We start from the raw sequence: 21,676 nt of genomic DNA, 5'->3' as shown, positions 1-21,676 counted from the left end.
TGGGACTTCATCCTGGTGTTCACAGGCCGTTCCCACTTGTCCGCTTCCCCCTCTGTGGTCCACCTTCCTGCCCCCTCCCGGGGTTGGCCGGGGACTGCAGGGGTTCGCAGAACAACACTTTGCCTTCTCGGCTCCGGCTCCGGAGGAAATGAGGCACTTGTGAGGTCTGCAGAATGGTAGTGTCATCAGCCCGGGGACGGGAAGGCCCGGCCCAAGGGGTGGACCAGGCAGGCAGTGGCGCTGAGTATGCGGGGTTTCCTTGGCAAATTTGGGTCCTTTCAGCCTGTCTGCCGTGTGCTGGGCCTGGGTGCCTGGCTCAGTGTGGGCACCGGCCAGGGGAGATTTCAGGGTGGCTGGGGACACCCACAGAGTGTGCAGACAGCCTAAGCAGCGTGTGAAATGGTGCCAAGGAGAGGGGGATCTGCGGGGCAGGTGGAGGTGGAAGAGGCTGACATGCGTGTTTGGCCCTGCAGGGGTGGGGGAGGTGTCCCCAAAGGTGATAGGAGGGTTCAGAGAGCAAACTTTTGAACAAACATCACATTCAGCCCTCTCAGTAAATCTGTGAGAGGGTTATTATTTGTTCCATTTTAGTGGTGGAGAAACTCAAACTTCCCCATCGTCGCACAGTAGTACATGCTGGAGCCAGGCTTCAAGCACTGGTCTGGGTGACAATAAAGCCCATTTCTCTTAGCCATGTCAGGATGCCTCCCAGCAATGCCAGAAGGTCTCACCTACCTGCCCGCCTCTGGAGAGTCAGGGACATGCAGGGCCTGCCGGGGAGGAAGGCAGGGTGGGTGTCTTGCTCGCCGCCGGTAGGTTGGTGCTCTGGGGGCGGGGAGGGAGAGCACCCTTCTCGCTTTAGGTCTCTCTCCCTCTCTCCTTCCCTGAATTGTACCAGGTTCTCCAAGCTTGTGCTTACCTTCTAATCACAAAGTAGGTATTAGAATCTCCATTTTACACATGAAGAAATGGAGGTTTTGAGAGGTTGAATCTTTTCCCCAAGTTCCCAAAGCGGCCTTGGTTTCTCTTGACTAATTCTTCCTTGGCCATGACTTCAGTCAAAAACAACCAGAATCCTGTGAGCAGCGAAGACAGGGGCACATCTATCTTTGCTGGACCAGATCCTCTTATCTGGGGTGGAGGAGAGTGACTGGAGCATCAGCTGATAGATGAAGAGACATGGGTTTGGGCACCAGTGAGTCCTGGCTTCTCCACTTGGATGAGACAGAAATGAGTGGCGAGCCCCTCGCCCAGTGCTCGCAGCCCAGTGGGTGCTCTGCCCTTGCATGCTCCTTTTTGCCTCCTCTCCCTTGTCTTAATGTTCAGGGTTATCCCAAAAGGGAGGCCTTTAACAAGGCCAGTCGGGCCTGGCTGCACCATTTCTGCTGTGTGCTGGCTGGGCTGGGCGTTGCTTGTGCAGAAGACAAGACACACAGCCCTGCGCAGGATGTAGGCTTGGACCTGGCCACTGGGAGGTAAGGGCAGGACTGGGGGCTGCCTCCTAGCACTGTGGGTGGGCTGCTGATGGGGCTGGGGAGGGGCTGGATACAGCATCAGGTCCTGAAGGCAGGAGGGCCCCCAGAGAAAGGGTTTCCTGGAGACCTCGTTTAAGTCTTTGCAGTTTTACCCCAGGCCAGTGGGGCAGGTACCCATCCCACTGGGACCCTCAACAGCACTTCCCAGCTGTCCCCTCTGTCTCTTCCTGGACTCTCCTCCCGGGCTGAGGGAAGTCTCAGATGGCGCTGTGGATGGGAACATCACAGCCTCAGTTTCTCTCCAGCTCCTTCAGTCCTTTGTGCCCTTGGGCTGGGGGTCAGCTGAATCTTGGCAGCTGCCAAAGCTCTGTCTGCAGCTGGGCTTCTGTGCCAGATGCACGGAAGAGGCTGCCTCCCCTAGCAGGCTGAGGGTGCAGGAGCCCGGGGGTTCACCAAACCTCCGTCCAGCTGGTCTTGGCTGCTGCACCAGGTCGCTACATACTATCTTGACCAGCCTGGAAACAGCCCGGGGGGCTGGGGGGTTTGGCTGTGCCCTCCTCCCTGTGCTGGGCTAGACCAGACTGGGCCACACCGTGGATCTGATACCCTCAGGGCCCACAGAGGCTGGAGAGGGTGAGGGGGCCTCTCAGGAAAGCTTTGTTCCAAGCCTGCGGCCAGGCCAGCTCCCAGCTCTGAGTAAACATCGGAGATAGGATGGGGCGTAGCCAGGAAGGGTGGCAGGGTGCGGCCTGGGAGAAGAATGGCAGGATGTGGCACCGGGGCACCGTTCTGGGCACCCACGCCTTGGGCTATTGTTTAGGGCTGCCTGAGGCTCTCGGCTCTCTGGGGCTTTGAAAGGAAGTGACATTCCCTTGGGACTCAGGCCCTGCACCTCCCCTGCCACGTGGTTGTCTCCCTGGCAGTGCCCCTCAGCACCACGTCCTCAGGGCCAGCCTGGAAGTGGGAGTCTCAGCGGACAGGTTCGGTGTGTGCCAGTGGGGAAATGTGTCATTAGCCCTCCCCCGAGGGTCTGCCTGTCTGTCCGGGCTGTTTTCCTGTACCCTTGGGGCTGAGTCACCCGTCATGCTCCGATGACTGGAATTTATCTCTATCTTTATCTGTATCTAGATATTTTGGGAGGGGCAGCGAGGGGGCTGTCATTGTGGAAGGAGGAAGGTCTGAGAGTCAAAACTCCTTTGATTCCAGTCCAGCTGGGCTGGTTGTTGGCTGATTGGGAGAGGAAGTGGCTGGTGATTTGTTTTGGGTAGGAGGGAGCTCTGTGTGTGTGCCTAGGGTGGATGGGGCGTCAGGGGGCTGGGTTGGTTGTGGGGAGGAGAAAAGAGATCGCCACCTGTAGTCTGCTTTGTCACATAAGAGCTGTGCTCTGAGGCCCTGGTCCTCTGTGGAGGGCAGGCGTCTCTATGTCTTGTCCAAGCACTGGATTTGGGGGCCCCAGGGCCTCCCAGACATTAGCTCCGAGACTCAAGACTCTGCGGCATCAAGGGTGAGGATGGCCAGAGCCCGGTCCCCCTAGGGCCTTCCCCTTTTATGGATGCTCAGGTGAGGTGAGGCCAAGGAGAAGGCAGCAGAGGGTCTGTGGGGTAGGCTCCCAAGAAGGGAAGGGAGGGCAGAGCAGGGATGCCGTTCTGTGTCCTGACTGGTTCAAGGTCCTCTCACTCTATGCTGGGAGCAGTACTGATCAAACAAGCCACAGGAACCAGACTTCTCTGGGCCTCAGTTTATAAAATATGAGTAAGGCTAGGTGAGAGGGAGGAAGCTGGGCACATAGAGTCCAACCAGAGTACGCGTGGGCTTGTGGCCCTGGACCAGGGCCTGGGGGGAACTGGGGGAGCCCAGTTACTGACGTCTCCTGTGTACTAAGAGTCCTTGGCTTCTGGGCATCTGGGGAGAGGGGAGGGTGTGGCCGCTTACCTGAAACCCTCCTGGAAAACCATGTGGATGTTGAAGCACGGAGCATATTCCGTAGGGAAGGAGTAATGAGGGGATTTGAGGGGATTATTTTTAAACTTTCCGGAAAAGGAGAGACCTAAAGGGAAGACTCCAACAGGGTCTTTAAATTCAAAAGTTAAGGCAAGTGTTTCTTGCATGTCCTAAGGTGAAAACAAAGGACACGGACTTACTTTGCTACTGGGAGATTGGGGTCACTCACAGGAAGTGCTTAGATGCAAGGAAGAGGCAGCTGAGGATAACTGGGCACAGGAGATGGGGGCGTGGGAAACAAACTCCGGAGAGCAACATCTCTCTAACAACGATGGTAACAGCAGCTGGCGCTTGATATGCACCCAGGCTGCCTTGTGCCGTGCCGCCGAGGTATACTGTGCCCTCTGAGTGTTGTACAAGCATTTATTTTGAGCACCTGCCGTGCTCCAGGTACTGTGCTGGACTCTGGTCACAGTGATGAGCAAAAATAAGCCTGTTTCAAGGGAGGGGGTATAGCTCTAGTGGCAGAGTGCATGCTGAGCACGCAGGAGGTCCTGGGTACAATCCCTGGCACCTGCATCAGAAAATAAATGTATAAACCTAATTACCACCCCCCTGAAAAGTGAATCAAACAGACATTCCCACAGTGCCCTGGGCAGGGCTGGGTGGGTTCTCGGGCTACCGGCAAGTCAAAAATAACTTAAATATGTAACGTATCATTGCCAAGTGGGAAGTGTTATTGGAAGGCTCATCCTTTCATATTGGGGGGTTTTATTCCCATTTCACTGAGGAGGAAGCCGGTTCAGAGAAGTTGTCACTTGCCCAAGGTTGCACAGCAATTAATTAGGCAGACTTGGGATTCAAATAGACGCAGGTCTGTCTGACCCCAGAGACTTTTCTCTCAGCTACCTGGCTCTAGGAGCATCCTGGGCTGTATGACAACTGAATGGATGCTTGCCCCGTATTATTTGATTTTCAGGGACTCCTGTGAGATATAGGTTATTATACCCCATTATATGGATTAGGAACCCGGGGCTCGGAGTTAATTAATTTGCCCACGGTCACATAAGTCAGCTGGTGGCAGGGCAGGAATTTGAATCCAAGTTATTGAATCCTGAAGCCTGCACTCTGCATCAAGCCGGGCTGTTGCTTCTCCATCAACAAATGGATCCAGAGAGGGGGACCAACAAGAGAGCCAGTGCCCAGAGCCTGAAGTAGAGCCAGACGCCAGCCAGTGGGAATGAAGGGCCCTTGTCTGGGCTGCCAGCAGGACCTGGCAGGGTTATCTGGTGGGTACCACGCCCTAGTGAACAGACTGACACCTCCAAGCCAGCTTGGCTGGTCACCAGGAGCCATTTTCTTTGTTACCAGGCACTATGCCCAGAGGCCAGGATGAGCCCCTGGGAGCCTCAGGAGGCGGGACCCTCAATATGAGGATAATCCCAGTGCCCAGCTGGAGGTGCTCGTGGGGGTTGAGTGTGGGTAGAAAGGCCAGCAAGCTAAAAGGGAGGGGTTCTCCTAGTGCAGCCTGGTCCGACAGAAAGACACTGCAAGCCACATGTATACTTTTAATGTTCCTATTGTGATAAGAAGTGCAGAAAAGAAACAGGTGACATGATTTTTAACAGTGTATTTGATTTAACCCAATAGTATCCAGAATATTATAATTTCAACATGTAATCAATAACCAATTATTAGTGAGCTGCTTCACATTCTCTTTTTCATGCTAAGCCTTCCTTCCAAGGCGGGGGTGTCCTTTATAGTCAGCACGTTTCCTTTGGGACTGACCCTGGTACAGGTGCTCAGTAGCCGTGGGCGAGTGGCCAGGATACCGGGCATCGCGGTCCCGGGAGCTCATTAGGACAGATCATCACCTCCTCCACCTCCGCCTTCAGCTGGGAGGGTGGATAGCGGTCCACAGCTCTGGGTCGGCGTCAGGCGCCGGAGGTGGGGGGGCTCCCCAGGCCGGTGCCCACCAGGCCTGGCCTTTCCCAACGGCTCCCGTCACCGAGCGCCCTGCGGCGGCCTCCGGGCTCTCCGGGCTGCAGAGGGAGGACAGGCTTTGAGGTAGGAGCTGGAAGGCCACGAAGTTGAGACCGCGTGGAGGAGAGAGCCCTCAGGACCCCAGCCCCGGGCGAGGTGGCAAACCCGGAGGCCTGCCCGGCGCGGTGGGTGTGGGCCCGCGGTGCGGAGCCGGCCGGGGATCAGAAGCCCACAGGCCCGCATTGTTCGCCCGTCACACTTCCTTTGGCTTTATTGCCTTTGTCCAACACCCTATTGTCTGGTTTCCTTTTGTCCCCCTTTCAGTGCTGCTGTCTTTTATTTTCCAGCCAGCCTGGTTGTTTTCATTTCTTTTGTCTGAAGTTCCTGAGAGGAAGGTTTTATTTTCAGCGGTTTGATTAATTCACAGCTTGAGCCCCGGGTTTGTTTGTTATGTAATTGCTGCCCTCAGCTCCAGGATAATACCCCTCCCCGGCTCCTCCTCCCCCGCGCCCGGCCCCCCTGCTCTGCCCGGCTCTGCGCCCCTCCCAGGGCCTGGATGGGCCGAGCCGTCCGCTTCCTGGCCGCCCTCCAGGTCCCTGGGTGGTGGGAGGGGACCCAGAGCTGCACCTTGAAGCCGCAGGGCAGCCGGGCTGGGGTCTCTCCTTTCCTCCTGGGCTGATGTTCTCGCCTCACCTGCAGCGCCCTGTCCCTGGGGCACCGCCGCCAGACCCCCAGGGCACCCTGCCCTTTGAAAGTCTGGTCTGATGTGTAGGATGGCATCAAATCAAACACATACATCTCGACTCGAATGGTGCTTCAGTTATTTCACGTAAAATACTGGACGCAGATTGTGTACAGCTGTTTACACCTACTGTCCACGGCCCTCTGCATCATTCGTTGTACATTACCAGAAACATTTTCTTACACAGAATTGCTGTAATGTGCAAATACAACACTGCACCTGCAGTTAAGAGACGTCTTACTGTATCTAAGTTTTGCCCAACACTCCCCTCCTAAAAATTTAATGCCCGTGTAAACATTTTTTCAAAAATTTTTATTTAATGATGCTTCTCAAACTAGTATATATCAGAATTACCTGGAGCGCTTGTTAAAAGAGACCCACGGCGCCACCCACAGAAATTCTGATTTGTGGGTGACCAATGACTTTATTTCTCAGGCAAGCCCCCCGGGCTCTGCTGAGGCTGCGGTCCTTGTGCTGCATGCCAGGCAGCAGTGGTTTCACAGAGGCCACCGTGATGCTTCCTGGTACCATGCACTGTTCTAAACACCACGTAAATATTAATTCATGACCCTCCCGCCGCCCATTTTACAGATGAGGAAGCAGGTGTGGAGAGGTTAAGTAACTTGCCCAAGGTCACGCAGCAGCTGGTGGAGCAGCTGAGGGAAGACCCCTGCCTACTAAGGACCTGCTGTGTGTCCGCACTGGTCTTCCATGACTTTGGAGGGTGAGCAGGTGCGCTCTGGGCCGTGCACCTGGTGTGACCACTGAAAACTTCTCCCCAGGACCCCGCTCAGCTGCTCAGCCATCCCGGGCGGTGGGTATCAGCAGCGGGAGGCAGTGCGCGCTGTCCCGCTCACACCAGGGACTGCAGATGCCTGAGGGGCCAGACTCCAATTGAGAGACGCTAGCTAGACAGAAGAAAATAGCTTTCTTAAAGCCACTCATCTCTCGGCTTGTTTTTTCCCTCACTTTTGGCTGACAGGTGCATGCAGATAAGAGCTAGTTCACTTTTACCTTCCCTCTGCTGTAAGAAAAACAAAGACTAAATGTATTATATAAGGTAGTTGATATTTGGTTTTCCTTTCGGGGAGTAGGAGGGAGTGGAGGAGAGTAGGCAGACTGTGCATAAGGAGTGACTGCTGCCCAATTCCAGCCAATTATTGCCACAGACCAACTTCAGGAGAGGTTCAAATCCAGTGATGTGATACCTCTTGAGCTTTTAAATTTCGGTAACTAATTATCAATACGTACATACACAACATACACAGACACTACAGACACATAGTGTATATGTAATCTTGGCTTTACTGGGTTCCGGAGCAGCCGGTTAACAATCTCCGGCCTTCTCAGGTGGCCCCATCAGCCCACTCTGCCAGCATTGCAACAGGCAGGCTGTGACGAAATTCGGCCCAGCCTTCTCTAGACTTTTCTGTTTAAAAAAAAAAAAAACAGGGACAAGAATCTTTTCTAGCTTGCCACAGTGGGTTCCGAATGAAAGCTTGCCTTTTGCAGGAGTGAACCTGTTTAGAGTGGGCGACCGGATGGCCGAGGCACTGCCTCTGGGGCTCAGGTCCCAGCTCACTCACTCTGCGCCCCCACCCCCTGCAGGATGTCCATGAGGAGCCCCGGCTCTGCCCAGCTGGCCCTGGATGACGCTGGCACCATGGTGAACTGTACTGTCAAGTCAGAGGGAAAGAAGGAGCCCTGCCACGAAGCCCCCCAGGGCTCGGCCACCGCAGCCGAGCCCCAGCCCGGAGACCCAGCCCGGGTCCCCCAGGATGGTGCTGACCCTCAAGCTCCAGCCCAGGTGCCCAGCACTCTCCTAGGGGCTCCTGGGTCAGTGTCCCCACCCCGCCTCTGTAGCCCCTGTGCCTGTGCCACTGCCCGTGGCGGGCGCCCTGGCCGGGCCGAGCAGCAGGCGGAAGTGTCCATCTCTGGGGCGCGACATAGGGGGGCGGGTCAGGCTACCTGTCTGAGCAGGACGTGGACTCCCTCACTCACCTGACAGGAACTGCTCACCTGTGTGTGACCAGTCCTTACCCTTGGGGACTAGTTGAGAGACAGACATGACACACGCGCCCAAAAGTCTGGCTTAAAGGTAACCTGCTGCTTGTTCCCACTGGTCTGAGAATATGAGTCTTACTGCTCAAACCAGAGTTAAATCGCTGTTCAAGACCCTGTGGTTCCTCGTCCCTGAAATGGCAGAACTGAACTTCCAGAGCAGGGAGGATTCTTGCAGCTGTTAAAAATGCCACGATTCCATGCAAGAGGTGTAAAAAAGGAATATATAGTCAAAAGCCAAATGAGTGAAAATGAGGAGAGTTTTAAGGGCTCTAAGGAGAGATCCAGCCAGGAGGGCTTGGGGTTAGGGGTGGTGATCAAGGAGGACTTCCTGGAGGAATAGGGCTTTAAGCTGGGCCTTAAAGAATGGAGAGGACTCAGATGAGAAGAGAAAAGGGGACGGTGTCTTAAAGAGGGGTAGGGTGGGGTCTTTGGGGGTAACCAGCTGGGCTGGAGTGGTAGGTATATACAAGGGAGAAATAATTAATAGCGACTTTTGGCCTCTGACTCTGCAGTGGCGAACCTCATTCACATGCATTAACTCCCTTGATCTCCCAGCAACAATCCTATGACGGGGAGATATTAGTATTCTGTTTTCAGAAGAGGGAGGTCAGGTTCAGGGAAGTTCAGGGACTCATGTGGCATCAAGCACCTTGTGTCACTGAGCCCAGGTCTCTTGTCTTTAAACCTTCTGTTCTTTTCACCGTACCTATCAAGCCACGTCAGAACAAAGGTAGGGCAGGTGGGGAGGGAGGGCCCTCCTCGGGCTGGGGGTAATTCAGGGGTCCCCTCAGGGTGCACACTTCTGGGGTGCTCAGCATCCTGCCCCCCACTGCAGTCTGCCCCTCCTTCTCTTGGGGGGTGACAGTGACATTCAGCATGTCTTGCAGGACAGCAGCTCCCTGGAGAGCAATGGATCCCCAGAACCCAGGAGACCAGGAGGCTCCGAGGCTGCTTCTGGAAGCCAGGAGAAGCTGGACTTCAACCGAAATTTAAAAGAAGGTAAGATGCCTGCCCTAGTTAGAGACAGGGGCCTGGGGAGGGAGGTGCCAGACTGGCTGCTCCTTATGCCGTTGGTGCCTTCCAGTTGTGCCGGCCATCGAGAAGCTGCTGTCCAGTGACTGGAAGGAGAGGTTTCTGGGAAGGAGCTCTGTGGAAACCAAAGATGTCAAAGGTGAAGGCCCGTGTGGGTGGGCAGGGGAGAGGTGTCTGGACCCCATGCCCTTCTCCAGGCCTGGCCATGCGGTCTAGGTCTGTAGGGCAACTCCTGGGGCTCCTTGGTGCCTCACACTTGGTCCGTGTCACTCCAGCCCTTGCGGTCAGCACCACCCCTTCCCCAGGGCCCCCGCCCTGGGCTCCTTCCCTTGAAGCAGAGGCCTGGAGGGAATCAGATCCCCTGGGTAGGGGTTTGGGCTCCTGCCAAGATCCTTATGACCTCAAGCATGTCATTGCCACTTCCTGGATCTAACTATAAAATGAGCCGAACGTTCCCGTTCACTGCCGAAAATTAATTCTAGGCCACCAGGGACCTAACTGAGCGAATTAAAAGGCTGTGGCTTGGATTCATTAGAGTGATAAGTTTCCCAGTGTGGTTGATGACACCACACAAAGGGAGCTTTAAAACAAAGCAGGTGCCCAGGCCCCACCTCCACCTACCGAATGAGAACCCCAGAGGATGGGGGCCTGGGCATCTGTAGTTTTCAGAGGCTCCTCGGGTAATTCTGATGCAGGTGCTCTGCAGCCTGGCACTTAGGAGACTAAGACTGGAGACAGGGAAGCATTGATGTTTGCTAGCTGAGGACCACGTGGCAGATCCAGGACGAAGCTTCTAATTCAATACCACTAACCCTCACAGCAACCCTGTGAAGTGACAATCATTGTGCTCGTTTGTAGATTCAAAACACTAAAGTGCAGAGAAGTTGGTCGCTTGCCCAACAGCTCCCAGGAGGGATGGGTTCAAAGGGGAATTTGAACCCAGACCTGTCTTGCTCCAAAGCTTGAGGGTGTCACGCTGGGCCCACCTGTGAGGTGGGTTGTCCACTCTGACCCTCGGGCACTGGCCACTTGAGGACGTCCAAGAGGTGGGCCAGGGCTGAGACGCTCCACCATCAGCATTTCCAGGGCCTGGAAACAGTGACTGATGGGGAGAGCACGCAGTTGTCAGCTGACAAGAGGAGGAGCCCCCTCCAGGGCAAGGATTATGTCTCAGTCACCTCTGCCGTCCTGCCTGTAACAGGGGCCTCTGGGGCATAGCAGTTGCTCAATGTCATACGAATGGACGGCTGGACAGATGAACAAACAAAAATTCTCAGTGGTGGTTGTTTCCCTGTGGAGCAGGGACCCAGGAGAGCCTGGCAGAGAAGGAGCTCCAGCTCCTGGTCATGATCCACCAGCTGTCCACCCTGCGGGACCAGCTCCTGACCGCCCACTCGGAGCAGAAGAACATGGCTGCGATGCTCTTTGAGAAGCAACAGCAGCAGATGGAGCTGGCCCGGCAGCAGCAGGAGCAGGTAGGTCCCTGCTGGCCCTGGTGTCTGGGGTTCTTTCCAGGGGCGGGGGTCCGGGTGGGCCTGGAGAGGGACGTGGTGGGGGAAGGCCTAGCCGGCGCAGACAGGGCACTGGCGGGGGCTGTAGGATTCCCATCTCTGGATGTTGGGAGGGGCCGGGGGGTGGAGGGGCGCTGAGAGGCTCCAAGCGAAGGTGGCTGGCTGCTCCCTGCCCAGCCTCCATCCCAGGCCTCTGACAGAAGGGTGAGCTCCCCGCAAAAGGAGAATAAGTTCTGAGGTTGGCTGTTCTGCCTCTTGCCCTGTCCAGCTGTCCCCCGTGGTCCGCAGTAGCATGGAAGGCAGGGTGTGGATGGGGGCCACAAAGGCCCTGTGCGGGGTGGGGTCCTGGGGCCTAATGTCCCCGCTCCTGTCGCCTGCTCTTTCCTTCTGCCAGATCGCTAAGCAGCAGCAACAGCTGATCCAGCAGCAGCATAAGATCAACCTCCTTCAGCAGCAGATCCAGGTAAAAAGAGGCGAAGGCTGGGTGGTGGGAGGGCGGGAGGTTGAGAAGTTGACAGGTATTAGGGACAGGGAAGGAGAGGGGATGTGGACTAAGCAGAAGCACTCAGGCCTGACCCTACGGAGGGGGCTTATTTCTGCCCTAGCCCCTTCCCCTTTATTCGTCCCCTTTTTTCAAGGGCAGGGCCTAGAGCATCTTCCTCCCGGCTGGGACCTGAGGCAGGAAGACAGGAGCCCATGAAGGGGCGTGGGGTCAGCTGGATCCTTTGGAAGACTGTCTCTGCCCCAGGCCTGTGTCTCTCATCCCTGGGTCTGTCTCCTGTGTCCAGGGCCGACACAGCTGGGTAGCTGGTTGACCCTCAGGGACTCACACAGGGTTTCTTTGCCCCCAGCAGGTCAACATGCCTTACGTCATGATCCCAGCCTTCCCCCCAGGCCACCAGCCTCTGCCTGTCACCCCTGACTCCCAGCTGGCTCTGCCCATCCAGCCCATCCCCTGCAAACCAGGTGAGTGTGGGAGAGGGGAGGGCTGCCCCGAGGTCAGGGAAGGAGCCCAGAAACTGCTCTCATCCGCAGATGTGCAGTGTGGCCTTTCTGGGCCTCCGCTTGGAATCTGTCTAGTGGGAGAATAATCCCTTCTTTCTGAATTTCACTGGGAGAATGAAGAGAAATCACACTTAGAAAACCATTTAACTGCTTTCCAGATGTAAGCAGATGTCACCAGTCTAGGCCTAGTCCCCCAGTTCCCTAATATCTTCAATATCTTGAACATTAACTGAGATTTATACATCTCTTGCTCCTGCCCTGACCTTCTGCGCCGTCACTGAGACTCAGCGACCACGACCGACCACGTGTCAGGTGCTGAGTGATTGCTGGGCAGCCCTGGGGGTGAAGACATGTGGACTTTGAGCTCAAGTCTGGGGAGAGAGAATGAAGGATACCAGTAGCCGGGGCATCTGGGAAGGCTTCTTGAGGAGGTGCCGCTTGTTGGGTCCTGGGGGAGCAGACTTGTGAGGGTGAAGCTGGGAGCTGAGGGTGGAGGGCCGGGGAAAGGGTGGTCCAGGCAGGGGCCCCGTGGAGCTGAGGGCAGCACAGGGCAGGGTGGTGGGATGTGGCGGGGGAGGGCAGTTGGGGCTGAGCATGGACTTTAGCATTTATTTTGTACACTATGGGACACGCACGAATGTTTCAGTAGAGGACGCGTTGCACACTGGCTGGAGGTGCTAGGAAGCAGAGGGGTACAGACCTGTTGAGGGGATCCAGCCTGAACTGAGGCAGTGACAGTGGGACCGAGGCAGAGACAGAATCGTTAGGCTGTGATCCTGGACTCCTTGTGAGAGGCCCTGGGGGCAGGGCAGAGATGCCGCCTGGAATTGCCCCAGGAGGGGAGCAGCTTTCAAGTCTCCCTGCTCCGTGGGAGAGAGAAGGCAGGGCAGTCCCATCCAGGTGAGCACCTATGGGTCCACCAGCCAGGCCCTCGGGCCATGGGCACAGTTCATCGATCAACCCCACTGACTCCAGGGTGAGGGGAAGGAGAAACACAAAAACGAAGGAAGTCAGGCCCTACTTTGAAGGAAGCTTCCTGTTTGAGGTGAGGGAGTGGGGACTGGGAAGGGGGAGGGGTGCAGGGGAAGGACAGGTTACGCAAAACCATTGCAATGCTAGGTGCCTGGAGCCGAGCTGCTGGGCTGAGGAGGGCCCAGGTCTGGTTGGGGGAGGGGGCCACATGCTTTCCAGACAAGGGAGGCAGGAAGCAAGTTGTGGAAAACCTGGACTGGCTAGGCTCCACCTGCTTCGTTTGCTATAGAATCCTAGTAAGCAGAGGCTGCAGGCTGCCAGACGCCCCACCCCCGCCCCAGGCTGAGTATGAACAACACCCCTCTCCTGCCCACAAGCCTCAGGTGATGCCCAATTGCCTACAGCCTAGGGTCCGAACTCCCGAGCGCAGCCCTCACGGGCCCACCGCATGCCAGTCTCACTCCCCACCTCTCGCTCCCACACCCGCCGGCTCCATTTCCACCTGCCCACCTGCCACGCTCATTCGCGCCCCACCTCCTCCAGGAAGCCTGCTCCAGTCACCCCAGCTGAACAGAGTCCTCTGGCATGCCACCCTGTAGTGCCTGTCACCTCCGGCCATGTGGTCAGTGGTTTGTCCACATGGCTTATCTCCCCCCCTCAACTGTCAAGTCCGTGATGCTGGGCCAGCTTGAGGGACAGTGAGGTAGGCTAGGTAGAGCAGAGAGAGTGCTGTGTAGTGGGGAAAAGTCTAGAGAACCCGGAGCTCTCAGATCTTGGTGCTCCCATTGATTAACATTGTGGGCACCCATGTAACTTCTCCCGGTCTCAGTTTCGTGACCTGTAAAATGGGATGATGTACTGAGTACCTGTTATATGCCACACACTATCGTGAGATAGTGCACACGAGACAGGCTACACCACAGGTTGCTGCTTTTGTACCCTGCACATAGTAGGTATAAAATGCAAGTGTCCGCAGAATGAATATGCGTGTACCTGTTCTCACGTCACCAGTGGGTTGAAATTCCGTGGTCCGTCGGTCGGGAAGGGCAGGAGCTGGGTGAGGAGGCCGATCAGTGTGCGGGGCAGTGGGGGCCGAGGGCTTGGGAGGTCCCCAGCAGCGCTCTGGGGCTGGGAGGGCAGTGGTTGGAAGCAAGCTGCGCCAGCCCCTGGGCCTCTGCCTGCTTGGCGCTGCTGGGACCTCGTCAAGCAGGGTGTCTGCTGTTCTGTGCTCATCCAGGACTTTTCTCCCTGCCGCCTTTTCCACAGTGGAGTACCCGCTGCAGCTGCTGCACACGCCCCCCGCCCCCGTGGTGAAGAGGCCTGGGGCCATGCCTGCCCACCACCCCCTACAGGTACCGCCCCACCCACTGGCCCGCGGTGGCCGAGGGGACCCTGGGGGGCCCTTTGCTCTTGTTCACATGCTCCTTCTGTCTTCTTTTCCTGTGTCTCCTGGGCTGTTCTAGGTCTGTTGTCTCCTCTGTCCCTCTGTCACCATGTGTCCCCGCTGTCCCTCTGTGGGGGGTCTCCTTTGGTGTCTCTCACCCTCTGGCTTCTGGGTCTCCCTCAGGAGCCCTCCCAACCCCTGAACCTCACGGCCAAGCCCAAGGCGCCCGAGCTGCCCAGCGCTTCCAGCTCCCCCAGCCTGAAGATGGGCAGCTGTGGCCCCCGCCCCCCAAGCCATGGGGCCCCCACGCGGGACCTGCAGGCCAGCCCCCCCAGCCTGCCTTTGGGTAAGGCTCCTGCACCTCTTCCTTCAGCCTTCTTCTTGGGGAGAGCCAGGGGGGCAGGAGATGGCCCTGGCATGTCCCTTCCCCCTGTGGGTTACAGTTTTTGTAAAACAAGGGGTTAGACCTCCTCTCTCCAACCCCCTTCAATTTCAGCATTCAGTGTCTCAGAAGATCCCCTCCCTCCTTCCCCCCACCGTATCTGACTGGGCACCCCGCCATCAGGGATTCAGGCCACTGAGTTGCACAATTTCAGGGGTGGTTTCTCACTTCTAGTAGGAGTGACTGGGGATGTAAATGGCGCCCTCTAGGGGACGTGCAGTGCAACAGAAGGGAAGGGGGAGCTCCAGCCCAGGGGTGGCAAGGCATGAACTGGGTCAATCCCCTCGATAACCCCTCTTTTCCCTTTTTTCGCTCTCCTTCTTCCCATAGGCTTCCTTGGTGAAGGGGACGCTGTCACCAAAGCCATCCAGGATGCCAGACAGCTGCTGCACGGCCACAGTGGGGCCTTAGACAGTTCCCCGAACACCCCCTTCCGTAAGGTAGGGGCTCCCACTCCCCTGTGCTGGGACAGCCAGCTGGAAGAGCGGGGAGGGGAGCAGGGTGGCGCAGAGGGGCTGATGCACAAGCTACCCCTGTCTACCCAGGACCTCATTAGCCTGGACACATCCCCAGCCAAGGAGCGGCTGGAGGAGAGCTGTGTGCACCCGCTGGAAGAAGCCATGCTGGGCTGTGACGTGGATGGTGAGGGCCCCGGGTACTGGGCTGATGGGCAGGAGGGCCCACCTCTGCTTCCCCCCAGGGCCAGGGTGGGTCAGGTCGTGTTTCCAGTCCCTGGTCTCCCTTAGTCTGTCTGTGGAGTCCCCTTATGTGCCTGTCCCTTGTCTTGTCTCTGGGTCCCGGGCTAGGCGTCTGCTGATGTCTTACTGCTGGCCATCTGTGGCCCCTGTGGGAGCCTGCCCGCGCCCCCTGGTGGTCAAGCTGGACGTGTCTTTTTCTGCCGGCCTTGGAGGGCTCTCCTCACCCCACATCGGCTGCCCTGCCTGGCTGACTTCTCCCCTGCTCCCCAGGCTCCCGCCACTTCCCTGAGTCTCGGAACAGCAGCCACATCAAGAGGCCCATGAATGCCTTCATGGTGTGGGCCAAGGACGAGCGGAGGAAGATCCTCCAAGCCTTCCCAGACATGCACAACTCAAGCATCAGCAAGATCCTCGGTAAGGGCGAGCGGGTGGGGGCTCTGGGGGCTCTAGGTGCTCCAGGCGTCAGAGTCCAGCAGAACCTGGTGGCGGGAGCCAGCTGGGTCTACTTGGAGCTTGCTGGAGATAGTCCACGCCATATTGAACTCCAGTGGAATCATGGGGTGTGAGAGTCAGGCAGGATGTGGGGTGGCTGGGTCCTGGGGTCTTGTACACTGTATGGCTCTCACCCGAGAACTAGAGGAGGGGGAAGGGGAAGGGAGTGTGTGTGTGTGTGTGTGTGTGTGTGTGTGTATACACATTCTTTGGCCCCACTGATCTCCCCTAATTGTTCCCCTGCTTGCCCTGACCCTTGGAGCTGGCTCTGGCAGGAAACAGGAGAGATGGATATTCTCGGGCTGTCAGTAAAGAAAGGTTTTTAAAATTACACGTCCTCTTTGGGGAGAAATGTAGGCCAGGACAAGTGGGGCTAGAAGAGGGCGGTTGTTTTCAAGCCTCAGCTCCTCCAGTGTCTACACAAGCCTCTTGCGTACTGAGGCACCAAGCATTTTGTCCTCAGGGAGCTCTCGGCATTGCTGCGGCCTGGTGGCTACTCTTTGGTTTGTGCAAATCATGCAGACCAGAGGCCACCAGTTGCCAGATGGTCTGGTATATGGGTGGGTGCTGTGTCTTAAGCTGGCAGTTGGATACGCTTATACATGCCAGCTTCATTCATTTGCTCAGCACCACGGAGCACCCACAAGGGGCCAGGCCCTTGCTATGTGTATGTGCGTGCATGTATGTCTGGGGATCAAAACCTTCTCGGGGCCTCCAGGGCCTGCAGGGGACTGGGGGGGGGGTGTCGGCAGAGCCCAGTGCTGACTGCCCGCCCCCGGGCACTGGGCCAGGCTCCCGCTGGAAGTCCATGACCAACCAGGAGAAGCAGCCCTACTACGAGGAGCAGGCGAGACTGAGCCGGCAGCACCTGGAGAAGTACCCCGACTACAAGTACAAGCCGCGGCCCAAGCGCACCTGCATCGTGGAGGGCAAGCGCCTGCGGGTGGGCGAGTACAAGGCTCTGATGAGGACCCGGCGCCAGGATGCCCGCCAGAGCTATGCGACCCCGTGAGCAGGCCTCCCCAGCGGCTGTAACTGTGTGTGTATGAGTGTGTGTGCGCGCATATGTGTGTGTAGCTTTTGTGAGCGGTGGGGGTTACTGTGTGGCTTGGCCGTGGGTACGTGTGCATGAGTGTGTTGGCATCATCTGTGTGTGGCTGGGCCCGTGTGTGTGACTGTGTCTATGGTAAGCACCTAGTGGCTCAGGAATTGCTTCGTGACTGAGTGACCGTGAGGGACAAGCGTGTATCTGGAGAAATGTGCTTGTGGGTCCCCTTTCTGACAAACACAATACAAATTCAGAGGTACTAAAAATCGAGGTACGTGTCTTACAGAGGATTCCTGACCAAGGATCTTAGTGGATTCCTTTGAACAGGAAATACCCTGGGGCATTTGAAATATACAATTTCCAGATATTGGATTCACACGCGATCCTCCAGGACTATCTGGCCCTGGGGCTGCAAGCATGTGTCAGTCTGTAGCTGACTGTGAATTTGCCATCAGGGCGCAGAGCGTGTGTGTCTTGAGCCCAAAGGATGTGAGGTGGGAGGGCACGCCCTGAAGGGGCGCGGAGGGGAGCAGGGTCAGGCCCCCTGTAACCGTGCGTCTTTTCTGCCCCGCAGCCCGCAGCCCGGCCAGATGCAGATGAGCGCCTCGGAGGTCCTGTACCCTCGGGTGGCAGGCGTGCCCCTGACACAGCCCCTGGTGGACCACTTTGTGCCCCGCAGCCTGGACCCGAATATGCCTGTCATTGTCAACACCTGCAGCCTCCGGGAGGAGGGCGAGGGCCCGGACGACAGGCACTCGGTGGCCGATGGCGAGATGTACCGGTACAGCGAGGACGAGGACTCGGAGGCCGAGGAGAAGAGTGACGGGGAGCTGGTGGTGCTCACAGACTGAGCCCAGCTGGGTGGGCCTGGCCTCCTCCCTGGGGAAGATCTGGCCCCAAGCCAGTGGGCACAGCCACCACACTTGGCCTATGTTGGTACTTGGACTTGGGCATGCCCGGGAGATGGGCACAGCGTGCATCTGTAGATACATTCATGAGGGGAGATGCCCCCTCCCCACCACACCTGCGGGCACACCTGAGGAGCTGATGGCCTCGGGGGCAGGTCCTGCATGGTGGTGGTGGGCCGGGCTGGCTGAGCTCCGTGACCCTTGGGGCTCATGGCCAGGGGACACTGGATGACCTTCCCTTCCTGCAGGTCTGCCCACCCTGGGGGTATGGCAGCTACAGACCTGTCCCCCTAGGGCTACATGCTTTGCTTCCATTCTTTCCTGGCTGGACCAGCCATCATGGGACCAACATGTCTCCCCCTCCACCACAGCACCCCAGATCGCTCCTCTAGCACCAGGATCACTTTGTACTTTGTGCAGAAAGGTCTGGCTGTCCTGTCTATCCTCTGCCAAGCCTGTCATGCCTCTGGCTGCTGTGTGTGCGTGTGTGCATGCGTGTGTAACGCATGTGCGCACGTGCCCATGTTTTCATCCGTTCTTTCGTTGCACAAGATATTTATTGAGTGCCCACTATGTGCCAGGCACCGGGGCTGAGTTCCTGTGGGTGTCTCTTCATGCCATTCTCGCTTCTCCAGGGGGCTCTTTCTCTGCTTCTTTGTCCCCTAATTGCTACCTCTTTGTCAGTCTGGGTGTCTCAGGTTGTGTGTGTCCTTGGTGCATTTCTCTCTGTCCTTGTTTCTCTGCAGGGCCTTTTTGTGTCTCTCCCTTCCTCGGTGTCTGCCCTTGCCCCTTTGATGCCCACAGGATCTCTGAAGGCCCCTGGTCTGCCCTGGGCCCCCTAGCCGTCCTGACCTCCCCTGCTGCCCCTTCACTCCCTCCCAGACTCAGCCTGTCAGTTCCCAGGGAGCCATTTTTAGCTCCGAGCAGCCTAGGAATGTCCTCGGCCTCTAAGGGGCTCTGTCCTGGTGCCCTGGCCCCTGGTCCCAACCTGAGTGCCAGGAATGGGGTGGGGGGGGCAGGAGGACGGATGGTGCCCCCTTCCTGTCAGTGACAGAAGCCCTGGAGAGCAGGGCTCTCGTGGCAGCTGGTCTCCACGTCTCCCTTTTGAGGCTGGGGCCTCCCCATTCCTGGAAGAGATTGGTGAGAAGACTCAGGCTTCATCCCCTTCCACACCGCTCTGCCCGCTCCCCTCCCCTCCGCCACTCCACACCGGGGAACCTGCCTCCGCTCCTGATCCCTTCCACAACGTCTTTCCCTAAGAAAATCAAATCCCGTTGGCACCTGACTCCAAAGATCCAGAACAGCCCTGGGGTCAGGGTGGGCGGGAACCCCGAATCCCCCAGGGACAGATGTGGAGCCTGTGTCCACCCCCCACCTTCTCCCCTTCCCTTCTAGTTCCCAAGCCCAACTTCTCTCCAGGCTGTTTTTTTTTTTTTTTATTTTTATGACTGTAAACATAGATAGTGCTTTATTTTGTTAATAATAAGATAATGATGAGTAACTTAACCAGCACATTTCTCCTGTTTACACTTGGGGATTTTTTTTTGTTTTGTTCTCTGTTGGCGTAATAAAGACAGACCATTTCAGAATCTGGCCCTTGCTGGGGGAGGTGGGGAGCCGGGAGGCTGGCCCAAGTCCAGAATTCGTAAATGTGCCACCAGCCCAGGCACCACTGCCCCCTGGTGGCAGCTCTGGGGAACTGCAGGCATGGAGCCTGGGAGGAAACATGAAGGGAGGCCCAGGTCAGATGCCACCCCTGCAACCCACACTCTAAGATACCACCCCTATTTCAAGGAGGTGAGCCAGACCTCACCACAAAGTGCCCACCCAGGTCCTAAGAAAGAAGGCAATGGTGAGAGGTGAGAGCACTGGAGTAAGAGTCAGGAAGCTTTGGTTCTCCCCAGAACTAGACGCATGGCTTTGTGTGTGTTGGGGTGGTGGTGGTGGGGTATCATGTCTCCCCTTTGGTCCGCATTGTCTTCATCTGAAAACAAGGAGGTTGAACCTTTTACATGGCCTTTATCCTCTTTTGGAGAAGGAGCCCTTTGAGAATCTTATGAAAGCTGTGGACCCTCATCCCAGAAAGGGGCACACAGAGACACCATGAGCCCATTTATGAGGCCCCCAGGATACTGATTAATGAAGCAGGCTCTCTATGTGCTTCAGGGCTCTTTGAAGCAGGATTTCAAAGACTTACACATCACACTAGGAGAAATAATAGTGCATTAGACCTGAAAGAGCTGAAGAACAGACTGAAACTCTCAAAACGCAACAAGTGTTGATAAAAGACCAACTCTCATGGCTAAAAAATTAATGCCATGAATATGGAATGAGGGCAACAAAGCTGAACAGTGGGTGTGAGAGAGACTTGGGTTGAATTAACAGAAGCATGTGTTAATAACAAGGGAGGTGATGGGCCAGTATACACCACACAGTCCTGGTCTCAAGTGCATCTTGCTTGTCCTAGGCCCTTCAACAGAGGAGGCCGCTGTCACACTGAAGGGGCCCAGAGGCAGGCATCTTGTACGGAGGACTAGAGGGGCTGGTGGCCCATCCACTAGGCTGGGGCCAGGGATGTTTAGTCCGGAAAAGAGGAGACTAGGGGAGGGCAGAAAGGACAAGATCGTGAGGTGGACAAAGCTGTCAGGTGAACAACACATAGATACTCGATGTGGCTCAGAGGGTAGCACTAGCACTTGGCCTCTTTTTCTCTCTAATTGAACTATTGTTGATCACTTGGCCTCTTGGTGAAAATCGCATTGGTCAATATTTTTGGCTTAACATAAAAAACCTTGACAAAGATGGTCAGAAGTGGTAGAGAGCTTCCCAACACAGGAAGTATTCAAGCAGAGGCTCTTGAATGCTGGAAAGGGGATTTCTAAATTGGAGAGAGTGGTGGTGAGAGAAGGTAGGTGTGGTTGACTCCAGGGCCACAAACTTGGGAGTAAAGTCATTTCAAGAATAGGGTCCCGGCTTTTTGATCTAGGGAGCGTCCTGGCTGCTAGTCTTTGCTGGTTTTCCCCAGCCCAGCCTCCCAGAGCTTTGAGCCTCCTCTCCTTTGACCTCTCCACCCCAGGTCTCTGGCAGGGCAGTGGCAAGTAGCAGAGCCCAGCTTCCTCGTCCCCTCAAGAAGACACAGGCGGTCCCTGGGAAGAGGAGCATGGCTGACTGGCGCCTGCCCCCTAGTGGCCACAGGGGAGAGTTGCTCATTTCAACGTCGCTGCCCATCTCTGCAACCCTCTAGTCCCCACTACCTTCCCGGACTGTGTTCCAAACCAAATCTGGGCAGTCTGGTCAGGACACTCCCAGCCAGGTTTGTGTGGCCTCTGCCAGTCCGGAGCGCCTCTGACTTCCCTATTCCCAGGTCCTCTGTGGCCTCAGGGGACCTGAGGCCAGTACTGCCTCTCTCCCACTCCAGCAACCCTTGTCCTGAACTTACTCCAGCTGCTGGGACAAGAGTCACATGCCCTGCATTCCCTAAGGGCAGGAATGGCTCTGCCTGGGGAACCTGTGGTTGGTGCCCTGCAGCCCCACCCCCCTGGCCCCAGGAGAGGCAGGACGGGGTCAGGTGGGTTGAAAGGCCAGGAACAGAGCATCTGGGACATTACTAGGAAGGCTGGGGCATGAGCTTGTCCTTTGTCCTCTCTGTGCCTCTCTTGTGGAGGCTGAGGGTCCGAGCCCTGCAGAGATGACCCTCTGCCCAGGAGCGCTTTGGCCAGAGCAGAGTGTCAGACTCCTCAGAGTCTCCAAGGCCTGGTGCTGAGCCAGATGGGCCAGGGGGCTGGTTAGTCTGGGAGGCAGTGAAAGGAGAGATGGTGGGACTCTGGGTTTTGTGGGGGAGGGGTGTGCCTGAACTCCCCAGCCCCCTCCCTGCCCCCACCTGTCCACTCCCCTGGAGAACTGGGGCAGTGAGGACGCTTTCTCAGGCAGGCAGTGGGATGGTGCCTGCAGTGAGCTCCTTTGGTGTGGGTGGTGGCTG

The 21,676-nt window shown here is 56.8% G+C and overlaps 1 protein-coding gene across 3 annotated transcripts in view; it reads left to right on the top strand.

The window, feature by feature from the left end:
- The window catches only part of SOX13 (SRY-box transcription factor 13), a 43,177-nt gene extending 23,968 nt beyond the window's left edge, over positions 1-19,209 (top strand). Inside the window, exons 3-15 of one of the 3 annotated variants that reach the window (XM_074352013.1) lie at positions 7,750-7,948; positions 9,093-9,204; positions 9,290-9,376; positions 10,540-10,712; positions 11,143-11,211; positions 11,603-11,714; positions 13,992-14,077; positions 14,293-14,455; positions 14,882-14,991; positions 15,097-15,193; positions 15,520-15,663; positions 16,533-16,749; positions 17,364-19,209. In XM_074352013.1, the coding sequence (XP_074208114.1) occupies positions 7,750-7,948; positions 9,093-9,204; positions 9,290-9,376; positions 10,540-10,712; positions 11,143-11,211; positions 11,603-11,714; positions 13,992-14,077; positions 14,293-14,455; positions 14,882-14,991; positions 15,097-15,193; positions 15,520-15,663; positions 16,533-16,749; positions 17,364-17,640 (1,846 nt within the window). In that variant the 3' untranslated portion in view covers positions 17,641-19,209. Of the gene's footprint in view, positions 1-7,749; positions 7,949-9,092; positions 9,205-9,289; positions 9,377-10,539; positions 10,713-11,142; positions 11,212-11,599; positions 11,715-13,991; positions 14,078-14,292; positions 14,456-14,881; positions 14,992-15,096; positions 15,194-15,519; positions 15,664-16,532; positions 16,781-17,363 lie in introns of all 3 variants that reach the window. The other 2 variants (XM_074352012.1, XM_074352014.1) reach the window with 2 other exon arrangements.
- The last annotated feature ends 2,467 nt before the right edge of the window (positions 19,210-21,676 follow it).

The sequence above is a fragment of the Camelus bactrianus genome, chromosome 23 (assembly GCF_048773025.1).
Source record: "Camelus bactrianus isolate YW-2024 breed Bactrian camel chromosome 23, ASM4877302v1, whole genome shotgun sequence".
Classification (NCBI taxonomy): domain Eukaryota; kingdom Metazoa; phylum Chordata; class Mammalia; order Artiodactyla; family Camelidae; genus Camelus; species Camelus bactrianus.
Note: the sequence above shows the minus strand (reverse complement) of the source record. Positions and strands in the feature narration are given on the sequence as shown.